Source organism: Falco peregrinus, chromosome 3, assembly GCF_023634155.1.
Source record: "Falco peregrinus isolate bFalPer1 chromosome 3, bFalPer1.pri, whole genome shotgun sequence".
In the NCBI taxonomy this organism is placed as follows: Eukaryota; Metazoa; Chordata; class Aves; order Falconiformes; family Falconidae; genus Falco; species Falco peregrinus.
The window spans coordinates 118,331,378-118,357,947 of NC_073723.1; the positions used below are offsets into that span (position 1 = coordinate 118,331,378).

Below are 26,570 nucleotides of genomic sequence, written 5' to 3' on the forward strand. Positions count from 1 at the left end.
CAAAGAACCAGGCAGCTGCAGGGGAGCAGGGGGGGAGGACCCCTTCCAGGCTCCCACGCAGGTCTGGGGCATCAGAGTTTCACCCCAGCCGGCACCCCCAGACCATGCAAACAGCACTAACCTGGAGCGGGAGCAGCATCGGTGTAAGCGGCAGCGACGTCAGCGGGAGACCCAGGGCTCCCGAGCTGCAATACAGCCAGAAGAACGCACGGCAGCGAGTGCCAACGCGCCAAAGCCTGACTCGGCAGCCCTCTGCGGCCAAAGCCTGCCCCTCGACTTCAGCAGGCGTCGACTGAGGTCTGAGATGAAAATACAGGCTGAAAGCTCCGCAACAGCTACCCAAGGATCAGAAGCTGCTTTGATATAAAGAAAATAGGTTGGTTCATTAGAAGCACATACAGGGAAGAGTTTTTCACCACCAACATTATCATCATCTGAACCAGCCACCTTCAAGGACACCGGTACTCTCATCTCTTAAGGGAAGAGCAGAAGATGTGCGAACAGATTAGCCTGGCCGGTGGCGCAAAATAACTGGCATCAAGAGGGAAGCACAAAGCCGATCTCATATAGGAGAACTTTAATGAGTATTAGAAACCACTCAGCAGATGGCCAAGGCTAGTGAGGAGGGAAGGGTCAACTGCAGATAATGACAAGGAAAGAAATGAAGTCAGTTAAGAGGAGCTGCTGAAACAGGTGACTCTCCCAACCATCATTCCCTCTAACTCAACTCCCCGCAGAAACGCAGCAAGAGAAAACTTAGGAAATCCTTTTCCAGAAAGGGCTGATGTCCAAAAGGGTTCTCCCCTGGGCTCAGCTCCAGAAAAGAAGATATTGCAGAATTAACCAGAGGAACCTTGAACTCAGAGGTCCTCAGTTCTCCTTCCAGGAGAGCTGAAGCAGAGCAAGATGCCTGCGTTGCCTTCACATCAGGCACAGCTGTGCTAGAAAAGTAATGCCAAATAGCACACACGTACACGTTAAGGCATGCTCCCTCACTTCTAGGAAACCAAGAGACAAAGCTAAACCCAAATTCTACCAAAACTCAGTGCAAAAACAGCTCTAAGGAGGAGAGGGAAAACATCTGTGCAAGACAGACATGCAAAACATAGCTCCAAGGCTGAAAAGGCAAAATGAAGATGAGACACTGAAGAGGAGGAACCATTCAGACAGGAATAAACTCCATCGATTTGGCAGTTACTTGCAGCCTTGCTTCTCCCACGGCATTTGCTTCGCATGGGATTAACAGGAAGGGGGGAAATGTTTCACGGGGGAAAGGACTGGGGAAGGCTCAAAGAGTGGGAGGGCAGCAGAGGGGCAACTTGACAGATGATGCAACCCCCCCCTGCTGAAATAAGACTTGTGTTCCAGAGCGTGGAATAATTAAGTCAAGAGAAGGATCATCGGGAAGAAAGATACCACCGACCCAAGACTCTGCATTAATACAGCAATTCAGTATGTGTTCATGTCGTCTCGGAACAAAATACAGAATTAAGGAAGTTGAGGAGAAAGCAGTTTCTAAAGGTCCGTGAACCCGATTTAAAAATAATAATAATAAATAAATAAGGGAGTGGGTGGCAGCTTCATTTCTTTTGAAGATAAGCACGTGAATTTTTTAAAAAAATGTAGCCACATTCAGTAAAAGTTGCAATAAAGAAAACTAATTAAGTTCAAGAGGAAATGCACCATTACTGGTTTGTCATTCAGAAGGGTGGACACAGCCTGGATTGCTCCGAGGAAATCGAAAAGCAGCCGTAGCACTTTCCATTCCCAAGTTAGGGTGGGATTTTATAGGTCAGGCTAAGCAGGCTCAACATTTGGACAGAAACCCGAGGATCTAGTGGCAAATGAAGGAATACAAAAGCAAATCATATTCCCAGGTCAACATGCAACTTCTCAGTGCAGGACTATGAGGTGTTTTGGCAGGTAACGTTCTGTTGCAGCCTGGTTCAAGCAAAAAGATTATGTGAAATAAGGTTACGGAGGGCAAGAGGTTAATTGCTACACTAGAACCTAATACAAGGCTAAAGAACAACTCAAAAAGGTTCTGACCCTTCACATACGGAAGTATTTTTTGATCTGAAAAAACACCACATGACTATGTAACAGCAACAGGAGCACCTTTCCCAACTAAAATCCCAGTCCCTCTGACCAATTTGGACTCTGATAACCTACCATACACAGCTGCAAAACACAACATAGCTATGAAAGATTTGAAAAGCTTCATTATTAAAGAAGTCATCTGCACCTCAAAGTAAACTTCCCATCGGAAAATTAGAAACATCTAATGAACTTCAAAACATGCCAGACAGGCTGTCACAGACAAACGAGATACTTGTTAAGATTTACCTCATAGAATTAATTCATCTGGCAGGAGCAGAGGTTTCTAGTTTCATCAGTGGAACGAACAGCCATGGAGCGCCACACATCATCTGGGGGGAAAGGCTATCGCTAGCCACTGACCCGGCCAGCAGATGGGCTGAAGCTTACAGCATCTCCACTATCGGCTGGTCTTCCAAATCAACAGCATAAAATAAACTTTTTATATGGCAAATATTAGACTGTCTTCCTACGTTTCCACAACTTTGAAGATCCCTGCTCTAGAGGAACTTTGTTGCAGGCGGCTCTGCATAGCCTGTGAACTAGGCTTTGATCTTTACCTATCCTGCCTGCTTCAGCTGTATTGGAATGGCTGCAAAAACCTTCTTTTTTAAATACCTGCATCATACCCAGCAAAATGCACACTTGATCTTAGTCAATCCCTGTAGACACACACAAATAAATTGGATTATTAGTCATCCCCTCCATCACCACCTTCTCTGACAATGGCACCATAATGCTTTAATAATTGTAATCCAAGTCATTACACCTAATATTAGATACAGGTCCCAGACCAGCTAGGTGAGATCTAAACAGATGACAGAAACAAGTGCAAGAGACAGACAACCCCATTTTCATTGTCTGCATGTACTTGAACTGCAGCAGCCAGGCACAAACACGGGAAATCCAGACCTCTTCCACCACAGGCGAAGTAAAAAGTTACCCCCTCTGAAGCGTGCTCAGAGCGCAGCCACGCAATTGCTGCACCGCACGCTGCTCCTTCCTCCAAACCTTCAGGGGGGACATGGATGCTGGAGGTACAACAGGAGGGTACGGCCACCAGTCCCGAGCTGCGGTACCCAGGCTCCCACCGCCCCTGCTGGAGTCCCCATCCTGTCACCCCAGGCATCCCCCAAGAAACTTCTCTGAGGACTCACGGAAGAACAGGCAGGGGATCAAAGACAATATTTTAACCCAAGTCGAGCCCTACCCAAAGCTTCAGAGCAACCCCCGAGCTGTTAAAGGGAAGCTGAGGCTGAGAGGCATCTGCCCCAGAGCAGGCTCAGTGCCAGCCAGGACCAGCTTGGAGGCTTCCTTATCATCACAGTCTTGGGATGGTTTAGGTGCTCAGCTTGAAACGCTTCGGTATTTTCAGCGTAGCTGAGCACCCACGGGGATGCTTGCCATCAGAAAAAGCTTTAAAGTGGGCACCACGACAGCCATAATCAGCAGATATTCCTGAGAAGTGTTAGCCAAGGGATTTAGTCTGCTCTGAGCAGACGCTGACACAAAGCACATGATCAGCAGAGCTCAGGTCCCTTAAGGGCTGCAGCCCAAGCTGCTTGCAGGGGTTTTCTTCTTTTACATGTAATTATAGAGAAGAATTCCCTTAATTCTTTCAGATCCCTCAGAGCTAGTAGAAAATAAGGGGGGAAAGAACCCCAAGCCTTGAAGACAAGAAAAAGTCTGGGGATAACGATGCAAGAGACCACGTTACTCCGTATCCTGCTCCTGTTCCAGTGCATCCTTGTAAAGAAGGGATGTGGTACGGATGTGATAAGGATGGCCACTCCAGCTAACCTCCGAGGAGAACAGGGCAGCTACTGCCATCCTTCCCATTTTTCTTTTTAGCCTGGAGACCCCCCCATTGTCCTTTCCAATCTGACAGGCTCTTTTTCACACTGCTACTTTTCTTCCCTTCCTCTTCCCCGCTCAGTAGAGTTTTATTTCTCACCTGTCAAGGAAATCTAGGCCCAAGCTCTCCTGAGAGAAACCACGATAGCGGTTAGAAGAGCTGTAAATGTGTTATTTTATTAATATGTCTCAAATAGCTACTCAGCTCTATTGCTCGGCTTGACGTATGGATGCTTAGACCTGCGATGCCCTTTCCCTTTCAAGACTTTACTGCAGGATTCGCATCCAACAGGTCAAGGACCAAATGCAACCCGTCAGGGGATTCCCCCAGGGAGCAGCTGTGCGCGCCGAGATCAGTGTGCAGCACGGCCGATGCAGCCGGGGTGACCGCCCAAGGCAGGAGGGTTAAGGGAAGCCGGCTCATAAAAAAGCAAAGCAGCATCTATTTTTAAAGAGGGGAGGGTAAATGACAACACAGGAGATTTTTAGTAAGCCTGCTTGCTGCGCCGAGCTGTACTGCTGCTGTGGTCTCGTAAACACCACCGTTAGATAACATTCCATAGCTTGAAAATACATATGAATTATACTCCAGATGAAATTTAGTTTTGGTTGGGTTTTTTTTTTTTTGGAGTACATCTCTGGACAAGATTAAAACTATTTATAATGCTTAGGAAATGAAATATTTAGCTGCAAGATACTTCAATAGAATGGTTTATTTGGCCATTAGTCTCTCTGCCACATTACAAATAATTAAAACTAGGTTTTCGGGGGGGGGCCGGGGGGGGGAAGGGTTTTAGCTATATTTTCAAGCTGAATCATATCAACATGTTTAAAGAGGAGATAGGAGCTCCACTTTTTTCCCCCTACGGGCAAAAATTATTAAAAAATGGGAAAAATGAGTCATCTGAATTTAATTATCAAGCTTTGAGTTGTGAAGGCTGGCTTTGAAAAATGCAATTCAAAACAAGACTCTTTGTAATTCTGCTTACGGGACTGAAAAGTTTCCTTCTCAAGAATACTAAATGAGATCCCTTTGAATTGACTGCCGTGTTTATCTCGCCCATGTGTATTTCATGGGACTATAAAATGCAGGATGAACCTCGCAAGGCAGGAACAGCTTCTTCTGGCTGCAACGCATGTTTGTGACCTGTTTCACTCATTAACACAGCGCAGCTCGCCTGGGCTGCTCCACCAGCCGATTCAAACGGGAGTCCACTGCTGCTACAGCTCACAGAGTTCATCCAACTCCCAGTGAAAATCCATTTGGAAGAAAGGCATCATTAAAGATGCAGCACATGGGCACCTGGGGGGCAAGGGGGAAGGAGGAAAGCAAATGCATCATTATTCCCTCTGACAAGGCCCCCCAACCCGTGTCTGTAAAACACACTACCTTCAAAACTCCATAGCTACTAGATTTCCTTTTTTAAAAAGAATCCATGTGCACGTACGTGTGCTACTGAAAGTCAAAGGGCTTAATTTTCTAAGACACATTTGCCATTTTTAAAGGTCTACCATGCTGTATTTATGGGGAGTTTATTAATTTTTTTTTTCCCTAGCAGTTCACTCTGACAGGCATTGTTTTATTTTTGATATGACAAGACACAGCGCTGCAGTGGCAACAACTCCAGGCTGAATAATGTTTCTTAACTAGCGACATTCATCTTTACCACACACCACAGATGACTGATCCTCACTGCAGTACGTAATGGCTAAAAACTAACAGTGCCCTAAAATATTAATGCATGCTAATAAACAAGGGGTTTTTTCCACGAAACAGCAACATCTAATTTTCAAAGGGGTCCTGGGAACAGTAAACAACTGGTACATGGTAAATGGCAAGTTCTCTCACATCAATACGTTTAGACATTCAAATCCTATTCCCCCATAATTGCCAGGCAAGTATAAATCACTTAAATGAATGTTATTTGTAGCTGTGACACAATCCTCATAAATAATCGTAATTTAACTTCCTGCTGATAATCCCAGGCAACACCTAATTATTTCAAACGCTTAATTCTTCCCTTCTGGAGGGATGTTGGGTTTAAGACTACTCCCTTCCATTTGCTGCTAGTTAGGACATTTAACCATTTGTTGAGTGCAACCACAGTGCAGAAGATCACGGGGTCTAGATCGACTAGAGGCAGAGGTGTCCTTTGCTATAAAAGCAATATAAGCAATACATCACGTTCCTTCTGGAAGCTCTCACTTCAGACTACACCGCACTGATCATTTGGGTAGCTCTTTTATATCCAGAGGGAAAAAAAAAAATATCAGTGTGGCATTTATTATACATAAAAGCAATATTTCTGAAAGCAGTGCTCTAACGACGGGATGGTAGAGGTATTGAAATTCTATACGCAGTCTTCTGTCTAAAGGACAAACTGTCTCTAGAAACATTTGCCCAAAGTTCATTAACAGTAAAGTCTACCTGTCAGCAACATATTTAGCAATAATCAGAAAACAATTCAGGAAAAACAAGGTTTGAGCAGGGTTTCCTGGGTTTTGAAGTATTGGGTCTTCCGCGGCGAGTTTTTTTTTTTTTTTTTTTTTTTTAATTCTTTATTTCTTCTAACCGGCTAAACTTTGAAATCTTATTGCAGAGAATATGATTTAAAGTAGACGACAGCCACTGCAAAGTTTACCAAGCAAATAAAAAGCATCCCAGGGAGTTTCATTAGAAGGCAGCAACAACCTTTGCCTGGGGATAACCAGGAACTACCCTCATTCTGGCACAAACCCTCTTCACTCCCAACACCCTGTGAAGTCTGGATCTGCGCACACAAACACCAGCAGGTACGACATGACTGTACAGACCACAACAAATTATGGCCAGCAGCAACATACCAGAGCGAAGATCCCTCCGTTCCAGCAACTTCTAAAACATCGTATCCATCTTCCAGCTGAAAATCCATGAAAACCAGAGCAATAGTGTCTCCAGGTTCAGCAAGGATAGTCCACGTGCAGTCCGCGTTATTGCCGTACTCCAAAGGAAAATGAGGGCTTGAGATAATGCCGCTCTGTCCCCGCAAAGTCCCTCCACAAGCATCATCAGCTGGAAAGAGAACACAAGTTACCAGATTTTGTTGGAATGCGCAAAGCAGTACACCAAAAAAAGAACGAGCCCCAATTCAAAGCAAAGCTTTAAAACACCCATTGCTTTTGTCAGGATGTGTTTTACTACATACTATTATTAAGAGACAAATACCTTGCGGGATGCAAAATCCTATTAGGTCAGCCAGTGTCCCCTGGCAAGTGCCAGCTTATTCCCCACCGTACACTTACTCGTGATTTGTTTAGTCTCGCTCTAAACACCCCAAGTGACAGTTTCCACCACCTCCCTGGGGAGGCAGCTCTCGGTGTAATGCCTCTCGCTGTCAAGACACTCTTTCCTCACATGCTCTTGGCCAAGTTTTCTGTTTTATTCCTGAGCAGGATCCTCCCCCGGTGTTTCCCACAAGCTTCCCCCCATCCGTACAGCCAGCCAAGCTGGAGGAAAACCAGCAGGAAGGCAGCGACCGAGAGGGTTTTGCAAACCTCACGTCACAGCGGGGAGAGGCTGGTCTCCACCTCACGTAGATCTCAGCACCTTCATCAGCCACAGAAACACCCCCAACATCCCGGGAGAACAAGACTTAAGAGTACAAACACTGTATTTAATAGAAAAGGAGTGGAGCTCCCACACACCTGCCTCACGGGTCTTCGTTGACTCTGGTTTCTTAAGGAAGTATGTGGTTACCAAAACCATAGTGGTAAAAATTTAAGGCTTTGTTCAGAAACCTAGCAAGGACATTTCCTGGGCATTTGCCTGGTCATACACTGGATTTCAACTTTGCTGCAGGTTCCTTCATTTTTACAACCTGACTTTTAGCAGCAGGAGCCGTTAGAGCAATTAAAGGAGGGGGATCTAAAGAAAACATGGGCAGGAAGATAAAGGAAACCAAGAATTAACCAGCACCGGGGCAGCTCACTGCTCATGTACATGCAGCATCAGCTCAGCATTTATTTGGAAAGCTGCTAAGAAAAGCCTGTTAACTTTACAACATGTATTACTGAGCATTTCAGATGCTTTAGTCAAGGAGCTTGGGGCTTTACATCACGAACACTTATTTTCATTACAAATGTTTTTAAAAAAAAACCCTTCCGAACTGAAATTTAACACAGGTGAGAGCAGGAGTTAAGTGCGATGGGTCGTTGGCACCTAAGGAAAGGGCAGGATGGCGCTGCAGGGCTGCTCGGGAGGACCCTTCAGCTTTTAGACCCGTTCAGGACTTGGGAACTTGTGCTATCAGGTCTTCTCAGCAGAGCTGAAACCCACAGCCTCTAACTGATGAAACTTGAAAGACAAAGTCAGACAAATACACATGCCAGCTTTTCTCTCCCCCAGCCATCTGCTGTCCCAGCCCAGCCAGCCACCCGAGCAAGCAGAAGGCACGGGCAGGCACAGGCTTCCCAGTGACGGATGGCAAGCGCCGGCGATAGGAACACCCCAGGCTAGAACGTCTTGTTCGTGTGGCATTAACACGCTGCGCAGGTTGCACCGGCACCTTTGAGCCTCCAACCACTGCTGTGCTCAGTCGGGGATGGCACATCGCTCGTTACGGCGGAGCTCCCAGCAAGACAGAAAAAAATAGGATAAAAATCCCCACACCTGTAGGCACACATGCAACTGCTTCTGGACCATTCCAGCAGCCAAAACTAGGACTGAAAAAGGCCACTGAAATCCCAACACAACGCTCTATTCCTGGTATTCTCTTACCACAAAGTTGTGTATCTGCTGCAGTTATAATGTCAGTGAATTTAAGTTATTCACAGACACTGAAGTACAGTTAGAATCCTCAATAAATTTAGGCTGAAAGATCTCTCGTCTAGTCCAAGCACCAGAAAACCCTTCAAACTTCAAGGCATCATCCACAAGATTCACAGTGGGACCTCCAAAGGAGGTCTACGAAAAAAGTAAAAGGGCTACTTCAACCCCCCCACCACCACCCCCTCCCCCGTCAGGCAGAATGCAAATGCTTTTTAGAGGATGAATGGATCCTAGCCTGAGAGGATAAGCACAATTCACCAGTTTACTGGTATGTTCAAATGTAATTTCTCATGAGTAAGTGCCCTTGCAGATGCTAGAGAGAAACAGATGCAAATAAGATTCTGGGTCAGCGAACTCAGACCACACGCCCAGCAGCAAGAGAGAGCAAGAGCAAGGTCATCAGCTGCTTCAGCAACACACGGGGATCTGAAGAGGCAATTTATCCTTAAGACAGACTTACCTCCAGAGGGGCAGCTACCTCCTGCACGATGTGTTAAAACATCATTGTTTGCTGCTGCTGGCCCTGGGCACCATTCCAAGCATCTTTGCAAATAAGGTCCCACACCGCTACCACGAGACATCCTCAAGCAACCCAGCCGCTGGATGCGAACCCCGCGGGGTCAAGGGCACAGCAGCTCTTGCCCAAACGCTTGCTCCTCACTACGACCATGCATTCGTGCAGCTCAGGTCTACGCAGACCCCTTGAACACACACCCCCAACAGCAAACACAGCGTTTTCAAAGAAGCAGCTCCTAATGTCAAGTTCTCAGCCACGTTCACCATCAGAGCCTGATCTGGTCCATGAAAGCTGCTGTCATACTAGAAGGAATGCAGGAGGCGACAGCGAATACGCTCAAGAATTTTGACTCAATGCTATAATTAGATTTCTTAAACAACGGGACTATATATAATTTTTTTTTTTTTTTTTTACAGGACTAACCTAATTTTAAAGGAGAAATTTACACAGACATGGGTACCGCTAGGCTTGCTTTAATCACAACTCAGAGTTGGGCCACTCATGTCTGCGTAAATTTTTCCTTGAACACTAACTTGGAGTAGCTGAAGATCCAGCCAAAGGTATGGTGATTTTGGCTTCTTTTTTTTTTTTTTTTTTTTTTTTAAATTGAAGGGGAGTTTTTAATTCCTTGAAAATTTTTCATTGCAAAAGGCATTTAATGGAAAATGTATTCTTCCTATCCATTTCTAAATACACACTTCCTAAGTCTGTAGAGGTTGTTACTGTGTAAATATATCCTACAATCTTCTAAAATCTTCTTGAACAGCCCTTCAATTATTTTGGGCACAGTGCAGTCTAAGCAGCTGTGTGAGTTAGGAAGATAGACCACTTTTAATGAGATTATGCATATTTGATATGCTTAAAACGTAGCTTCACAAATGTTCTCAACTTCTCAGCTGGCTTACTAAATTTTTACTCAACTGCCTACCAGAATCATAAACCTATCAGTTCTACTTAAATTCAGCAAACAACCTGGGCAAGACTTCTCTCCGCATGCATGAAAGAGCTTTACAGAACAGATTCAGATGTTTCCAGATACTGTTTTGGTGCTTCAAATGCACCATTTTGCTTTATTTGAAATTAAATGACCCCAGCGAGGGTTGTTCCTTCTGTGGCTACAGCGTAACAGAAGACAGCATTCCGAGTCCACAGGGGTTGTGCCTCCAGTGCACCGTCAAGATAAAAACCCAGCTAGACTGGCAGGACTGGGCTTAAGGCCCCATTTAGATTAAGATAAAGGTCTTTGTTTGTTCTGTGAATACAGAACAATTGTGCAGAAAGCGTGTCCAAAAAACCAAGATGCAACGAGGAAACCATCCCAGATATTTCTGACACACATTATTATAGCTGGGATAAATGTCAGCTTAGCCCAGGTTTTACAGTCTGACCCAGACTCGCTGAGGACTCTCAGTCCTCCAGGCGAATTTCCCGGTTACACATGGTCCGCCAGGCACAGCCCAGCTCCTCTGCTGGGCAGCCACAGCTGCCACCCAGTTCTGCGCGCTCCTGCTTCGCCGATCAGCATGGAGATGTCACTTCTGTTGCTTTGGTGCTCCCTGAATGAGATCACTGCAATTTTAAACCTTCCGGCCACGTAAGCAAGAAACATAACTCACCCGAGCAGAGTCTGTGCGGACTGAATTTATAGTCTCTTTTAGCTCAGAGTCCAAGAATCAATTTTGATATAACTGTGCTTTCAAAACCACTGGCGAGCCGCAGCACTAGCTACTCTCACCGGCTCTGCAGAGACACATTTCTCCGAGCCATTCCTTCTGCATCTGGAATTCCTTCCTCCTTTCCTTTCTTAGTGAGATTACACTTGTCCTCAATTAAAAAATAAATAAATAAATAAATAAATACATAAATAAATAAATAAAAAAGCCCTGTACTTCTAAACTGAGAGTTGGGTAAAGGTAGTGCAGACAAATCCTATGAAGATAAAGCTGCTACGCTGCAGCACTCCTTTCCTTCAAAGCCTTGCGGTCCTGGCACACCCCCGCAAACATCTTTGTTTCTTGGTTTTTTCTACCATGCATTTCTTTGCATCTTCGATTATTTCACTACACGAACACTGGAACAGAGACAAGGCTACCAATACATCGAAAAGGATATTACAAAGTAGACGACCAGCACAAAGAAAAGAGCATGAAGAAACCAAAAGGGAGTATCGATTAGCATGGTAGAAACTCACACTGTTCTCAACACTTGTCTCACACCTGTCACTGTGCTGGAGAGGAGGGGAAGAAGGAAAGGGCAGAGTCCCCAAACCAAACACTGCCCTTCGCAGCGACATTGGATAAGCCTATTCCCAAGATCGCTGCCCCTGAGATTTTAACGCCAGCTCAGCTAGAAGGCACTTTTCATCTTTATTTGTTTGGATCTGACACAGCAGCATGACCCACCTCCAACTCATATTAGAAAATAAAAGAACATGTGCAAACACATTGAATAAACTTTCAGGTGACAACTACCAGTAAGCCAATACTATTTAATTATAAGCTACATAGGCCACACAGATCTTTTATCTCTCGGGGAAAAAGATATTCTTCTTCAGGCAAGAGTTTTGAAAACACTATTTTCCCTACAAATGAAGGCGTAAACCTGTTTGTCAATAGGCAAATCGTTTTGCCCCTTGCAGGAACTCAGGCCTGTATCACCAGTTTATCAACCAAGTACAAATTACTGATTACCAAAAGCCTCCTTATAGTAGGAGTGCAGCTGGGTTTCAAATTCCACAAGTCAATTTGCAGGCTGACTTTGCTACTTCCTAGTTTCCTAGAATAATAAGAGATAAATGTTACATGAGAAGATTTCTGGTTCCTGTCTCCAAAAAAATGTTTTGGCTTTATTCGAGGTAAAGTCTTGAAGGATCAGGGCCCCAATCTATTAAAAAGGAGCAGTTCCCTCCAGGAACCTGCAGGCACACTGCTACGCAAGTGCACCTGAATAAGCACATTATTTTGCTGCCAGAGCAATTCATACAACACTGGTGCAAGCACCACAGGATTTTTTATTCCTCCCTTCTGAAGTGTATCAGATGCCACCATCATCATTGCTGGACTCAAGACTGAAAGGGTAGTGTTAAAATTAAAAGTGGGTTTGACAGTTCAAGACAAAAATGCAAAAAGGGTCTTTTCTCTGCAGCAAAGATCACAAATTGCAACGCTGTCAACCCTCAACTTCAACATTTGTTGGGGTCAGAGGTTAATCCCTCCCTTGTTGGGGTCTAGTACACAAATGTCTGAGTAATAGCAGAGCAAGCAGATAGCAGCCTTCCTTTGGGCAAAGGCAGTATCAGAGAAGTCCTGTCAGACTGGAAGAAACACTGGTCCACTGATGCAAATAATTTCCTTCCCTTCTAAGAAGGGTATTGCATCGCATACACTCAAGGTTGAACTGCAGCGAATGTTTTTTCTGCACACATTTCCAGTGAAATACAAAAGAAAAATTAAAAAAAAAAACATTATGAGAGTCCCAATCTGAAGAAAAAGCAAAGGACCGTAATTAATCAAACTAAACTGGCAATGATAGCGGTCCCTCTCCAGGGTCAGTCTGGCTGTATGACCCCCTCCTTCAGCAGTATAAAGCCCTTGGCCCCAAAACAATAGGTAAGCATACAAAGAAATACCCCAAGCAGCACATATTACTGCTGTGTAACTGATTCAGGCAAGCATTAAAAACACACCAAGCAAACAAAATTTGCTCACTTTAAATGCAAGATTTATGCTACAGCTTAGAACTGCTGATTGATTGCACAAGCAGAGTCAATAAAAAGAATCAATATAAGATGCTCTGCTGAAGTACACAAGGAATTGAGGGGAAAAGACTTCAAAGTAACAGCAACTATTTTGGTGTAACACCACAGACACTTGTACATTTACAGACTCTCGAGTCCCTTGTGGTCCCAGGGAATTAGCAAGAAGCTCTCTGTACTGATAAAGGAATCTCTCCCTGCCCCAAAAGGGCTTGCAGGAAGGCTGGCCAGCCTTCTCAGACACAGGCTGGATTTTACCTCCCATCCAGCATTCCCTGCCCGAGGCTGCCAGCCCCACTGCCACAGCCCACACCAGCATCACCGCGGAACGTGCCACGGGGGAAGCCAGCTCGACATTGCAGAACGCAGAAAATCCAGTCTTGTTTTCTAGTGTTTGATCTCGAAAACAGGCATGATCTTGGGTGGATGCCCTATCTTATGGATAACACGCCTGCTCCCCCCCCCCCCCCCGCCACTTTAGACAAAGAAATTGAAGTTAAAGTAGCTGGGTAGCATTTTGAATACTTTGAGCACTTCATAAACTTCCTATTATTCACCCAAACCCTGGCAGTTTTAAGGAATCCAATAAAAAGGAACCTCAATATTAACTACATCATGTTTAGCTTTCACCTTTTTTAAATCAAGCTTACAGCCCGTGACGTTATTCCCAACCCCAAACAGCTCATTAAATCCTGTTGCACTGTGCCTTGTTCCAGAGGAGAGAGGACACTTTACCTCTGCAGAAGGGGAGAGGAAAATCCCAGGAAGCACTGTTTTCCGAGTTGGCATGGCACGTGAGCAACGCGTGGCCTTCCAAAAAGAAACCCGGATTACAGCTGTATCTCACTTTGTCCCCGATGCTGAAGGTCGTCCCTTGCTGAATCCCATTCTGCAGCCTTCCTGGATTTCCGCACGTATGACTCGGTAGAACTGCCAAAGAAAGGTGCTTCTGGTTAGGGACAGGGCATCGTAACAGAGCAGTCAGGTGAAGGATCCCGAGGGAGGGCTCCTCTCAAAGGAAATGCATCACTTAAAATGGAAAAAGCAAATAACCCCAGAACTTACCCCAACAGAACACATCAAGGCCAGTTAGGATTTGCATTTAATTACCATTTGTACCAAGTAGATACAACAAGGAAACAAAAATCACTCCCCCCAAGCTAATGAGTCAGAAAAAAGATCCTCTCTTCCCTGACCAAAGCATCCCTCTTTGCCATGCCACGCCGTGCAGCTCCTTAACGCAATTGCAGTTGATTAGAATCCAAAGATTACATCTCTGTTTGAAATAACTTTTTTCCAACAGACCTTCCCTGGGCACCTCGAAGGCCCCTGCAACGTAAGCAGAGTTGCATTATACTTTAGAACCACACAGAAGATGGCAAACCCTGTAATTAGCAACTATCTCCTAAACAAAATGCGCAACATTTCAGCCCACCAGGATTTACACTTCATTGCGCTGTGTGTTTAATCTGGATTTCACACATATTCATCAAACCGAACTCTGAACAATGCAGTGGGACCCAGCTCCACCGAAGGCAACAGTCCAACAAAAGTTTGCATCAAAAAGAATATGGGATACTTGAATAGAAGATGGAAAAGCTGCAGAGAAAATGCTAGCAAATTCTTAACCAGTGTCTCTGTGCAGCAGTTTCAGAGAATTTAAGTAAAACTCCACGGATTCCCATCAGCCACTCCAAAATGATCCACTCAAATGATGGGTTTAGAACCCAGTGTAAAACCCGACATACACAACCCAGGCGACAAATGACTTAATCAAATGCGAATCAGGCCCTTGTGCAGCATCTTGTATTATAGTAGTTTTTCATTAAAGCTGAAACATGAGAGGAAGGAAAACATGGTCATTCAAAGCTGAAGTGACGGTTTATCATTGGAAACAATTTTGTCAGGGGCATGAACAAAACCAGATGAATTTATATGAGCAAAGGGAGGTTTAGTCTGCAGCTCTGCCAAGGAAAAGAGGAAGATTAAAAGGAAAATTATATGCTAGCGTACACGGCACACAGCACAATAAAATACAACCAAAATTGTGCGTAAGCATGTGAAATGAAACATAAATCCCCAACAGCAATGCAGACACACTGCCTGTCTGTCCTGCAGGTTGGGATTTGGGATGGCCCCGCTCTGCCTGCGGAGCGGAGCTCGGTACCCTAAGCGGGCTCCCTGCAGCAGATAGCAGGCAGCATCCCTCACAGCAAGGGAAATTAAAGACTAATCTGTAATGAATACAGGATTAGGCTTCCTGCATCCAGACAGACCACCTTGTTGTCTAGTTAACACGCTTCGAGATTAAATGCAACCTTACCACCTTGAATTTGATTAATCTTAATAGCACATACATTTCAATTCCTGCGTTGCTTCGGTTTTGGGGGGGGTTCTGCTGTGATCGCAAGCTCTGGGCACACGTCTGTGTGCAGGGGAGCTGTGATACCCAGAGCCCCAGCAGAGCAGAGCCAGCATCCCAGGGATGCAGCCCTGGGCTCCGCTCCCCCGTGCAGCCGTTGACTGCGCAGCAATGGGGGGCAGGTACAAGCTCTGACGGACAAGGTAGCTTCCCCTTGCTCCCTCCTCCAAAATACCATTTACAGCCTTCCCAGATGCCGGGAAGTTCAGCAGCAACTTCCACATAGAAATATTAATGACCATACAGGTTTTGTAAGCGGAGGGATGCTATCAAATACATCAGATGGCTTGAAAAGCAGTGTAGAACTAATGTTTCATTTTCTGTAATGATACTCTAAGCCCCAATTTAATTAAATTACCAGTGTCACTTTTTTTAAAAATGAACCCATTCCTGCTTTTATGCTTCCATCCTTTAAAATTAATGACTAGAACTCTGCTATAAATAAAAATCTATCATTTTTAAAAGTCAATCTCTAACACTAGCTGCTCTCTACTTAATGAACCGTGAAGAATCAGACAACCCTGACCTGCATCATATCTTAAAATCATACTTGAAAAACAGGATCTCATTTAAAAATTCTGCTTCATTTGGCTGCCTTAACTAATATCTTGTTACAGGACAGACAACGCACACATGCTTTCGGGGGGAGGAAACATTAACTCTTTGCATTGGATTCAGTGGGGTTGCTGCAGGAAGCAATGCGGATTGAGTATGATTTTTTTCACTTTTTAAAAATACCACCGAGCACATCTGCAGAAGACCAGCACTTCTTCAGATTGCTGCCTCGTGGACTGAAGGAACTGCTTCCAGAGAGGCCAGAGCTACGGCCAGAGCTGGTGCAGTGCAAGCAGCCTGCACGAGGATCCGCTGTCAGCCACGCTCTTGAGGCACTTGTGCAGGAGATGAGCTTGCTCAGACCCTACCAGGAGGTGAAGAAGTACACCGTCCCCTACAGAGGGAGCAAAAGGAGTCACGGGACACAGCATGGATGCTTCCTGAGAAAGCGCGGCTTCCCCAAGCCCCACCGGCTGGCTGCAGGGTGCGCCCAGGCTGCTGGGGTGCAGGGGCTGGAGACGTCCCCGCAAAATCCCAGCTGGAAGCCTGTGCCCGTTTCGCTGCCGAGTGTGACTCCCTAAGCTGGTGCAGCAACTGCTTTCACAGCGATGGATTTGTGATTCTACTCCAACATTCTCGAGAAGAGATAATATTATTGCTCATACTTGGCTGCCTCTAACAGCCAGACTCTCTGATTGCTTGAGAGATTAATAGAACTGTATTATTTACATCAGATGTCGCACAGAATAATATTATTAAAGCTTTGTCTTACCCATTTACCAATTCCACTGTAGATTAGTAGCACGGATTTATTTTTTTTTTCCTCCCCATAAAAGCTTTGTTCCCGGCAATCAACATAATATTTTCCAGTGATTGTATGGAAATGAATGCAGCCACAGACCAGATTTGTACAGATGAATAGAAGGTCCTGTTAGTCATTTTGTAGCTTAGTCTGTTTCTTTCCATGATGAATTTAGAGCAGTTTATTTTATTTGTCTTGATTTGAACAGCTGCCAAACCACTATCTTATTTTATGACAGAGGAAAGGAAATAGGATTATTCTATTGCAGTTGCACCTGGAGAGCTCATCAACATACCTCAACCATCACTGTCCCAAGCACCATTCAGATATACTGCCCCGGAGAGTTCACTCCCCAAGACGACGCAGTAGAAGAATCATAATCATGGTGTTAATTGCCAGCACAGACACAAACAGAATCTGGCCAGAACCTCTGGAGAGGAATTAGGTGAGAACTACAACTGTCTTAAGAGGCAACGTGGGATAGGATGATCTGAGAGCAAGGCAGAAATGGCATCTTTTCAGCAAGAAACTAGGAAGTGTCAGGACATGGAAAACAGTCAGGAATAAACCCACCAAATCCTAGAACTCTCCCACTTCCTGCAGTTTGCAATCTATCCTTCAAATCCACTTATTCAGCAAAAGGAAACCCGTAGGGCACAAGACCAGCCTCTGCCCAACTTAACTCCCTTCTGCTTAACTCCCATCTTTCTCTGCTTTTTTGTTTTCTCTTGCTTTTCAGTTTGGGCCCCTTTTGCCCCATCTTTTGGAACCCACAAATCTCCACCAATTCCCCTCTTTGTCCTGGGAGCATCACCCAAGAACGCGTGTGCCGCACAGGTGTTGCAGAGTAACAAAGATGCGTTCCCCTCACGGCGCTAGATCTATCCGTGCAAGACCCGAGGTGCCTCAGATTTCATAGCGTGCTGCTTGAAACCGAACTGAACACAAATTTGAAATAGAAACAACAGATTTGAGAAGTTTCCACCATCCATTCCTCCTGTGAGCTGCTAAAGAGTAGCCAGAGAGCTACCAGAATTGTTGGTCTGCATCAGAAGCTTCACACCATTCCCTGACTTCTTTACCCCCATTTCTTTCTGCCCTTTTCAACAGGCTCGCCAGGCTGTTCCCAGCTTTGCTCGACCCCTTGCCCATGATCACTACGCTGGAAGCTTTCAAAATCAGCAGCTTTCAAAGCCTAGCACTTGTCAAGCCATGTCTCCTTGTTCCAGTTCATTCCAAATTAATTAGTAGTTTTTAAGTCATTAGATGTGACTCAACGCATCCTTGGACAGCATCCCACCATCAAAATGCATTCAGCCTAATGACATCAGCCTTTCCTAAAACCCCATAGCTCTTTTTGTCAGCAGGGGAAAAAAAAAAAAAAAAAAAAAAAAAGAAAGAAAAAAGCAGGGAGATTTTTCCTCTTCTTGCTCATCACATTTGAGCTACCTCCCCAGTTCAGGTACTTTCAAAGAGAATCAGCTCAAACCCATCCCTATTTTGCTCACCATGCTGAAGAAAAACCTTCCCTGTTTCCTATTCAAATTAATCTTCAGCTCCATTTTCTCTGTTTATATTGTTCGAATATAAAATAACCCCAACATTTAATACATCTAGATACTGCATTCTGGTCTATTACCCTATTTACATAGCTAAAAGAAGCATTTTTATTGCTTGAATTATCTGTGGTAGTTTACGACAGATATTTCAATGCTATCATTGTTCTAACCTTGAAATCTTATCAAGGAGTGCAACTTTTATGATATGAGGCCATACATTATCTCCTCATTCCCAACTAATTTTCTTTCCCAATAAAAAAGAAAAGCAAGCAAGCCATGCCAGAGCAGGCACTTATAGCTCCTGAATACAGTTATTACAGCAGGAATAATTTATAAATCCCAACGAAAGGATGCTACACAGACCAAGCAAAATAACAAAACCATTGACCTAAACTACTTGGCTCAGTCATCACCGCACGCTCATTTCCAAATTAATCTCCACGACGCTTTGTTCAGCTGCCTTCCCTTTTCCTGCAGTTCCAGAATGCAGCGGCAGTTGATGTCTTGACTTCCAAGGGAATAAACAGAAAGGTCTCTGCTGCTAGAGATCCAGGCTGGGCAGGGTGGTATTTCGCTAAGACAATCCGCACTGTATTTGTTGCCTTCCTAGAAATTCAAGGCAAGAAATGGATTCTTTAAGAGGACACCTCCAAGACTGCCGTCACAGCGTCGGAACGCAACCCCAACACCGGTGCACGACAGCGCACCTTTGGCCGGCACAAATGCCAGCGCCAGCGGGACGGGGAGATCCACGCAGACCGGTGTCCTCTCCCCTCCTCATCCATAACTTTTAGGCCAAGTACCACAGGGATACGCCATGACTCTCAAATATCTTTCACCAGTGTTTTAGTGCAATCTGTTTTCGTTCAGCAGAGTTTTGACCTTCAGAATAAGTGTCCAGTGTGTGCTACAGAAAAGGAAATAAATGGTGTCTTTTTCATTCCATTTTATCCTTTTTTATGTCATGATTCATTTCCAGCACAGCCAAAGATAAAGCTAAATGGAAACTATTTTTTCCCCTCTAATATTTCTTTGTTCACTAAAAAACAGCCAGATAGTTACTTTTGGATAATAACAGACCAGAATGGTTCACCATCCATCATCTTTGTGGTAGTAGTTCTAGGGCTTTTTTCAAAATTCATTTTCAGTTTTCAATTTACCTTCCTGGAAATGTGCTACAGCAACTTCAGTGAAACTTCCAAGAGTACCATGCGAGCTGAGAGAGGATTACTTTAGATTTGATTTAGTAATCCCACTACAGAAATAGCAAAAGATTCAAAACATGAAAGCAGTAACATCACAGGAGATACAGCAACAAACAATCCCTCCTATCTTCAGAGATGCAGCGAGCAGGGATCCTTAACATTCAGGACTTTACACCACTCATTTTTTCTTTATACTTTCAAGTAAATGTTGTTACTTGCTGAGCACAGAAGAGGAAGCCTGGCTAGAATGAAGATACAGATACTGAAGCCTGGCTACAGAAACCTTTTGCCAGGCCCAGAAGAACAACATCAGACTGGCAGATGCTCGGACACCAGTAGATGCTCGCTTTCCAGAACCAGTGGTCCTCACATCCCATCCCAGCCTGGGATGCTCTCCTGCATCAGCAGCCTAATCAGCGAGGTACTTGAGAACGTGCTTTGTCTTTTAGCTCTAGTCCTGCTGCTTTTCAGTGCCACAACAGTTGAACACAGCTTAATTTAAAGTATGTGGTTAAGTGTTTTGCTTAGCAGGAATGGATTTAAGTGTATGTTTAAAGGCTTCATTGAACTGGCATTTAACAGCTGCAGAGTAACTTGGAAAAAAAAAAAAACTTCCCCAGGGAGGACGGTGGTTTTACTTTTTACTTTTACTCCATCTTCCTCCCTGAACTGAGGTTAACCATTCCAAGGGAAACAAAGACCTGCATCTTTTTGTAACATAAAAGACAAGCCAAGAAAAGCAATACTGCAGTGGTTATCAGCACCAGAAGACAACTGCAGGAACCAAGCGAAAGCAGAATTAAAACTGCAGCTCCAGAGTGTTCGGGTGCCGTCCCAGATGAAGCAGCTCGCTCCACTGTGCACACCAAGACAGAAAGCCAAGGATCCGTGTGAAAAAAGGGTGTCAGATGTAGAAACCCTGATTCGAACTGAATCCATCTAGACACTGGGTGCCAGTGTTGATCCGCTCTGCATTTTGCTGGAGAGTGTCCCTGGCCAGGGAACGCTCTTTGTTCTTTAAAAAAAAAACACGTCCAACTTTAGAGACCACATTGTTTATCCGCTTATTGATCTTCTCTAGCTATTGGCTGATTACCCAGAAACAGAAATCGTAGCCAACTACATTTGTTTTAATAAATATTTCTCAGCAGAAGGCAGGCATTCACCACAACACATCATGCCTAGTTTTTTTTCAGCTGCTTCTCTGGAAGCAGCAGGTAGCAAAGCACAGGGCAGCAGCCCGAGCCCGCGGGGATCCCAGCGCTGCTGGTGCTCCTCGGGTCTCACCTACAGCACTGCCTGATCCCTGTGCCCAGACACACGGACCTGCCAAATCTTCCCACCAGCATCACAGGCAGCTGGATTTTCTTTCTTCTAGCGGCTTCCACACTTCTCCCCCACCCCTCACTCCTGGCTTTCAGAAGCCTTTGGAGGGGCCGCGGGGGATCACACCCCACGCTCCCGCTCCAAGCAGCAGCCCACCCATCTTCTCAAGCAAGACTGCCGGAGTTAGCGCCCAAAAGTACCGAGGTTAAACCACGAGTAACCCGTTCTCTCAGAAGCAGGGCCAGAAACTCCATTAACTCACAGATTCCAGTTGCTTCAGCTTCCACCCAAACCACAGAAGGTCTGGCTCACTCCCACGACACACGGACAAACGACTTTGTTTTCCTTTCTCATCTGCCTGCATAATGTATTCCTTCTAATTTATTCCCTCTTACAGTTAGCTTTGCTGTACCTCCTTTAGGAAGCTTGGTTACTCGATCCCACGTCACGGCCAATACCATAGGCATAACTGAGTGGGACATCACCCTTAGGGAGCAGCACATGAACTAATCCCTGATATCACACAGTTTGTGGGGAAGCGCCCTTGAGATCAGGCAAGGAGAAATGCTATATATACACCATCGAATACAACGGTCAATAGTAAAAGCAACCAGGAATGCTGAGCTCGCAGCGCGGGCACCTCCTATCAATACCCAGAAAGCAAACACGTTTCAGCCACGGTGCCACGGAAAGAGTCCACTGAGCTGCCGTAGCAATTAGGTCGTCTTCTGCTTCTGGCACTACAGATTCATTATTAATTTGCGGTCATAATGGATTAAAAAAAAATAAATAAATCTAGAAGGTAATTTTATCCTCCTCGCTGAAAACAAAGCAAAAGTAATCTAATTATGTCATAAAAGCATGCCTAGGGCTCAGTCCTGGTTCCTGAATTCACCAGTGCCTATCTTGCAAAATGATGCTTGTGGCAAGTTTTGCAAGCTATGCAATAACATGCACTCATCTCAGCGAACAAGTTTTTAGCCCCACATGGGATCTCCCCAATGCCTGAATACATCCTGAAGCAAGAGCTTATTCTGATTTCAGGGACCTTACTCTGATTTCAAGTCCTTGTCTGTTGCTTAAAAGGTAGATGAAGTGGATCTGGGTGCTCAGACCTGCCCTATCTTTTCTTTCATACATCCCAACCTGTGATGGACATTAAAAGGACATTTATGCAAGCTAAGGTTAAGGCAGGCAGGGAGGGTGAGAGGGGAAATGCCCATAAGACTAGGGTTTGGTGGGTTTTTTTAAAAAAGGAAAATAAAAAGAAAAGCAGCTGCCAAAAATCCTAACTTAGAGAGTTCAGAGCGGGGATCCAGAAAATACCCTTCAGTAGAAGGGAAGTATGACGTGCTGATGGGCTTCCCCGAGACCCCGCAGAATCACCGTCCGTGGAGCTTTCCACGATCCAGCCAAGCAGAAGCACAGGTGACCCCACCTAGTGCTGGTGGACACTCGGGCGTTGAGGGGGAGCCTGCAGCACAGCCCCCCTGCGGTCCCCTTGTCACCGCCACCAGGAGAACATCTGCTGCTTCCAGATCCATCGGCTCGTTACAGAACCACCAGGTGCCCGCAGAACCAAAGCGCATCAATAAAAACGCCCCGCATCCTTCCAGTGAGGAGTTCTTTTGCGTGTGATATAAAGACTAGTCACTTGAAGTAAACACCTCCAATTCAAGTCGGAAGGTGACTTGCCTGTCACTTCTGCGCATGTAGCCTGGAGGACGTGGGTGTATTTCCATCCACTTTGGAGACGAGACGTGGCTGGGTTGCTCTGTACGCCTCTCACACTGCCAAGCCATGCAAGACGAGCCCTACAGGGGCACTTGCAGCCTGCCTGCCCGTTTAGATCACTAACCTCCACCTTGGAGACCTTGGCACTGACTCACGGATTGGAGAGGGAAAGAGAAATGTCCAGCCACCCACTTAGCACGTCTCCAGCTGGAGTGGCTGCTGGCCATCCTTCACTGATGAAAAAACCTGCCACAATCATCAGCATGAGTACACAGCCCCAAACAAAACCCAGCTTCTAGTTGAAGAAAACTAGATGGGGGGATGCAGGGAACCCTGGAGACACCACCTATTAAGCCATGAATGTTCCTGTCCTTCCATGTGACTCATCAGCAAAATGGAAAAAAAAGTCACCTCGTGTACTCTTCTCTCGCCAGACAAGATGCTGTGAAGCTTTGCTCAAAGGTTAGGACTCTGTCAATCCAGAAATGCTCATTTAAGTTCTATCTAGAATAGCATGATGATTCCAATACTTCAAGGAGACCTTAAATATACCAGGAATTGATGCAAAGAGACGTTACAAATGAAAAATCCATATATACATGCTACAACAAAGCCATCTATTGTATAAATATTGTCATGGAAACAAGACACGGCTTTGCTTTAAAGGACACTCACAGCCCGTGAATAGCAAGGACTGGAACTAAACCAGGACAAAGCAGATACCTCAAGATCTCGGAACTGGCCTGAACCTTGCTCCACTACATGGGACAAACCTAGGCGTTGCGTAGATTTCACAACACTGATCTAAAAGCTGAACGTTTGGGCTTTGATAACACAACTCTACACTGAGAAAGGTCACGTTGAAAGAGCTGAAATGCAACCACAAAAATACCACGTTGGGTTTCCACATGCAAATAACAAGGAGGAAAAAAGGTGCGCTTCGCTATTTCAACATGACATAGTTCAAAAATATTTTTTTTCCTCTTCCATTTTTCCGTGCTACTTTAATTACGCTGTTTATATGCAACACAAATCTACCCTCTAAGGGCAAAGATACAAACCCTACTTAAACTTCAGGTGGGGAAGTGCGAGAGACAGCCACACTCACCCACCCAACCTTGCATTCTCTACTGCAGATGCTACTGCTACTGAGAGGAAGGCAAAGAAACAAAACCTGTTTGTTAAGACAGTTCCCTTAACCTGTCTGCCACAGAAGAGAATACTACTCAGCTTCTGTCAGCAGTTTATGCCTTGAACATTTTCTATTAAGAAAACACTAAATCTTAATCTAAACAGTCTTCAGCTCTTGAACCCTGCAAGCAGGCAAAGCATGGAAGCTCAACCTCTTTGAGTGCTCACACCGGAAATAACTTACACAGCACCTATTAGACATGCAATCCCATCTAAAAAAAACTAAAACCTCTTTTCTCCGGAGCTATGCACAAGGCACTGAGAGAGGAAACGCTAGGGAGTCAAAGCAACACCAGCAGCAAAAATAGGACCCGCTATGATCTGTAGAAGATCAACTAGAGCAAGGTGACACACGAGCCTCCCACTCAGCAATAGCTCGCTAAAACTTGCAAGAGATTCATGCAGTGGACTTCTCTGTGACTGCCACCACCGTCTTCATTATACTACCTGAGCCGAAACAGGTATTTTTAGACTAAAACCCTTTATGAGCTGTTCATCTTATTACTGCTTCATTCCATTCATTATATTTTTAATCATGTCCAAACAACTGAGCTATTAAATAAATTCCAAAGCAGCACAGCAGGCTGTGGCTTATGCAAGCTAAGGATCAGAGCAGTAGGAGAGAAAGGCTACTTTGGCTGCAGATTAAACCTTCCCATTCTCACAAAGCAACTGCCACACATTCAGGATTACGGCCATTTCTCAGTCCTGTATCCTGCTGACATCTTAAAAGACATTCACATCTTAAAAGACATTAAAAGATATGATTTACTTGATAAAAGTTACAGGCATCTCACAAAGGAAGGAGAAAGTTATATAAGTAACCTTTCGGTAATGAACTCCCCGGTGCAAACACTTTTGTTAGTCTCCACTGGAGTATTTTTAAGTGCAGCTTTGTACGCTGCAACACTTGAAGCTTTCCAGACAGCTTCAACATCTCGTAAACTGTCTTGAAATAAGCAACTCCACACTGCCGTGACCCCAGGAGAGATGCTGGACTGCACACCTCGCATCGCTTACAGCGGATTAAATGGAAAACTTCTAGTGATGTTTGAAGACATCCATCCACCCGCTTCTGTAAATACCAAAAGGCTTCACTGAAATCAGGGAAATTGGTGTGCCACAACTCAGAAGGAAACCAGCATTACACGGTAGAAGACCAGAAGGAATTTGATGTTGTCCTGCAGCACGATTCTTTCCGGCTTCACCAGGCAATTGCCACAGAGGCAAAAGGTGCATCTCCCTTCTTGCAAACCCTGGAAAGGGAGTCCTCGGAACAAGGCTTGCTGCCCGCGACAGCACCAATAAATACATCACAGGTTTTGTGCAATGTTTTGTTATGGGACACCTACGCATGGATTAAATAACTAAAGAATACAGGAGGGGAAAAAAAAAAAAAAAAAAAAAGCATTTCATAAGCCAGAATAAACATACTTTCCCAGTTAGAGGATTACACCTGCCATTCAACCCCATCCCACCTCAGTTTCTCATCTGCCAAAGGCAAGTACATTCATGCCGTTGGTTCTTACGGCATCCTTGCCCCACAGGCTAGCACTTTCACCCAAGAACCCCCACCCTCCTGTCCAAATCACTGCCCGCTTCTTCCAGAAAGGATCATTTTCCACCAGATCATCTAAGGTCTACCAGATCTTTGCCTCCAACCAGAAAAATCTATTCTCTTGATCAAAGGCTTCCAACCCCCCTTCAACTCATAGGTTTTCCTCTGCCTCTTTCACCCACCCCAGGGCTCCCAGTGGCTCCCAGCCCCGCGGCTCCCGGGGGCTCTGGAACCAGAGCAAGGAGCCTCAGCTGGGCTTGGCCCAACACCCTTCCAGGGGTGAGTGGCACAGGCAAGCCAGCAGTCAGTTTTGCTCTCGCTAGGATTACAGACCGCTGTCTGGTAGAATTTGAGCCATGACAAAGTTTACTAGCACTGAAAAGCTACCCGAGGCTCAAGTGAAATTGGATATATTCCACAGTACAGAGACGTAACAGAAAGCTTAACAACATGTGGCATTTATATAATATTTTATATGTTCAAAGCATCATTCAGGCATTACCTGCAGCTCAGGGGACTGGTCAGCCAGGCTGGAAGTCTGTTTAGCATTAGTTCTCATGGGATTTCTGATAATGGATTCTTCACTTGCGCCAGAAATGCCATAAAAAGATCTGTTTAAGGGGTAGCACAGCCTGCGTGCTTTCATTGCAACCTACAGTCTCAGAAGAATACCAGCCACCCTTTTACAAGCTCTGAAGTTCTCATTTTAATTTGATTTCTAAACAGCAGATTGTGATAGTCCTCCTTTTAGCTAAGACACTCACTGACTTCCAGCACTATAGCCCGAGACAAAAAACTGGGACAAAAATTCCAGGGAGAATTAACAGCCATCATTTCCGTACACACAAGTTGCACCAGGGTTCCTTGCACTTTGGTCCAATGCACTTTCAGCAATACAGATTTTTCTATAAAACATAAAAATTACAGCTGGTTTGCGCACTGAGAATCTGCTCATACATAATTAAATACCTGGAACAGGAAAACTAACTTCCATTAAAGTTTTTGTTTCCACTGATTTTCTTACCTACCAGCCACCTGAGGCTACCAGCTCAGGAGGACACCAACATGCACCCACCATCATTAAAAGAACAAGAGATGAAGATGCTGGAAGATAGTTTAGGACAAATGCATAAAGAAAGCGCATGCGGACAACTTGGTCACGTATCCATAACAGAGCTAACTGCTAATG

At 45.0% G+C, this 26,570-nt stretch overlaps 1 protein-coding gene across 1 annotated transcript in view; it reads right to left on the minus strand.

Annotated features, from left to right (window-relative positions):
• The window catches only part of CSMD2 (CUB and Sushi multiple domains 2), a 305,852-nt gene that overhangs the window by 213,253 nt on the left and 66,029 nt on the right, over window positions 1-26,570 (minus strand). Inside the window, exons 4-5 of the mRNA XM_055800542.1 lie at window positions 13,765-13,959; window positions 6,796-7,003 (exon numbers count right to left, since the gene is read on the minus strand). Of these exons, the coding sequence (XP_055656517.1) occupies window positions 6,796-7,003; window positions 13,765-13,959 (403 nt within the window). The remainder of the gene's footprint in view (window positions 1-6,795; window positions 7,004-13,764; window positions 13,960-26,570) is intronic.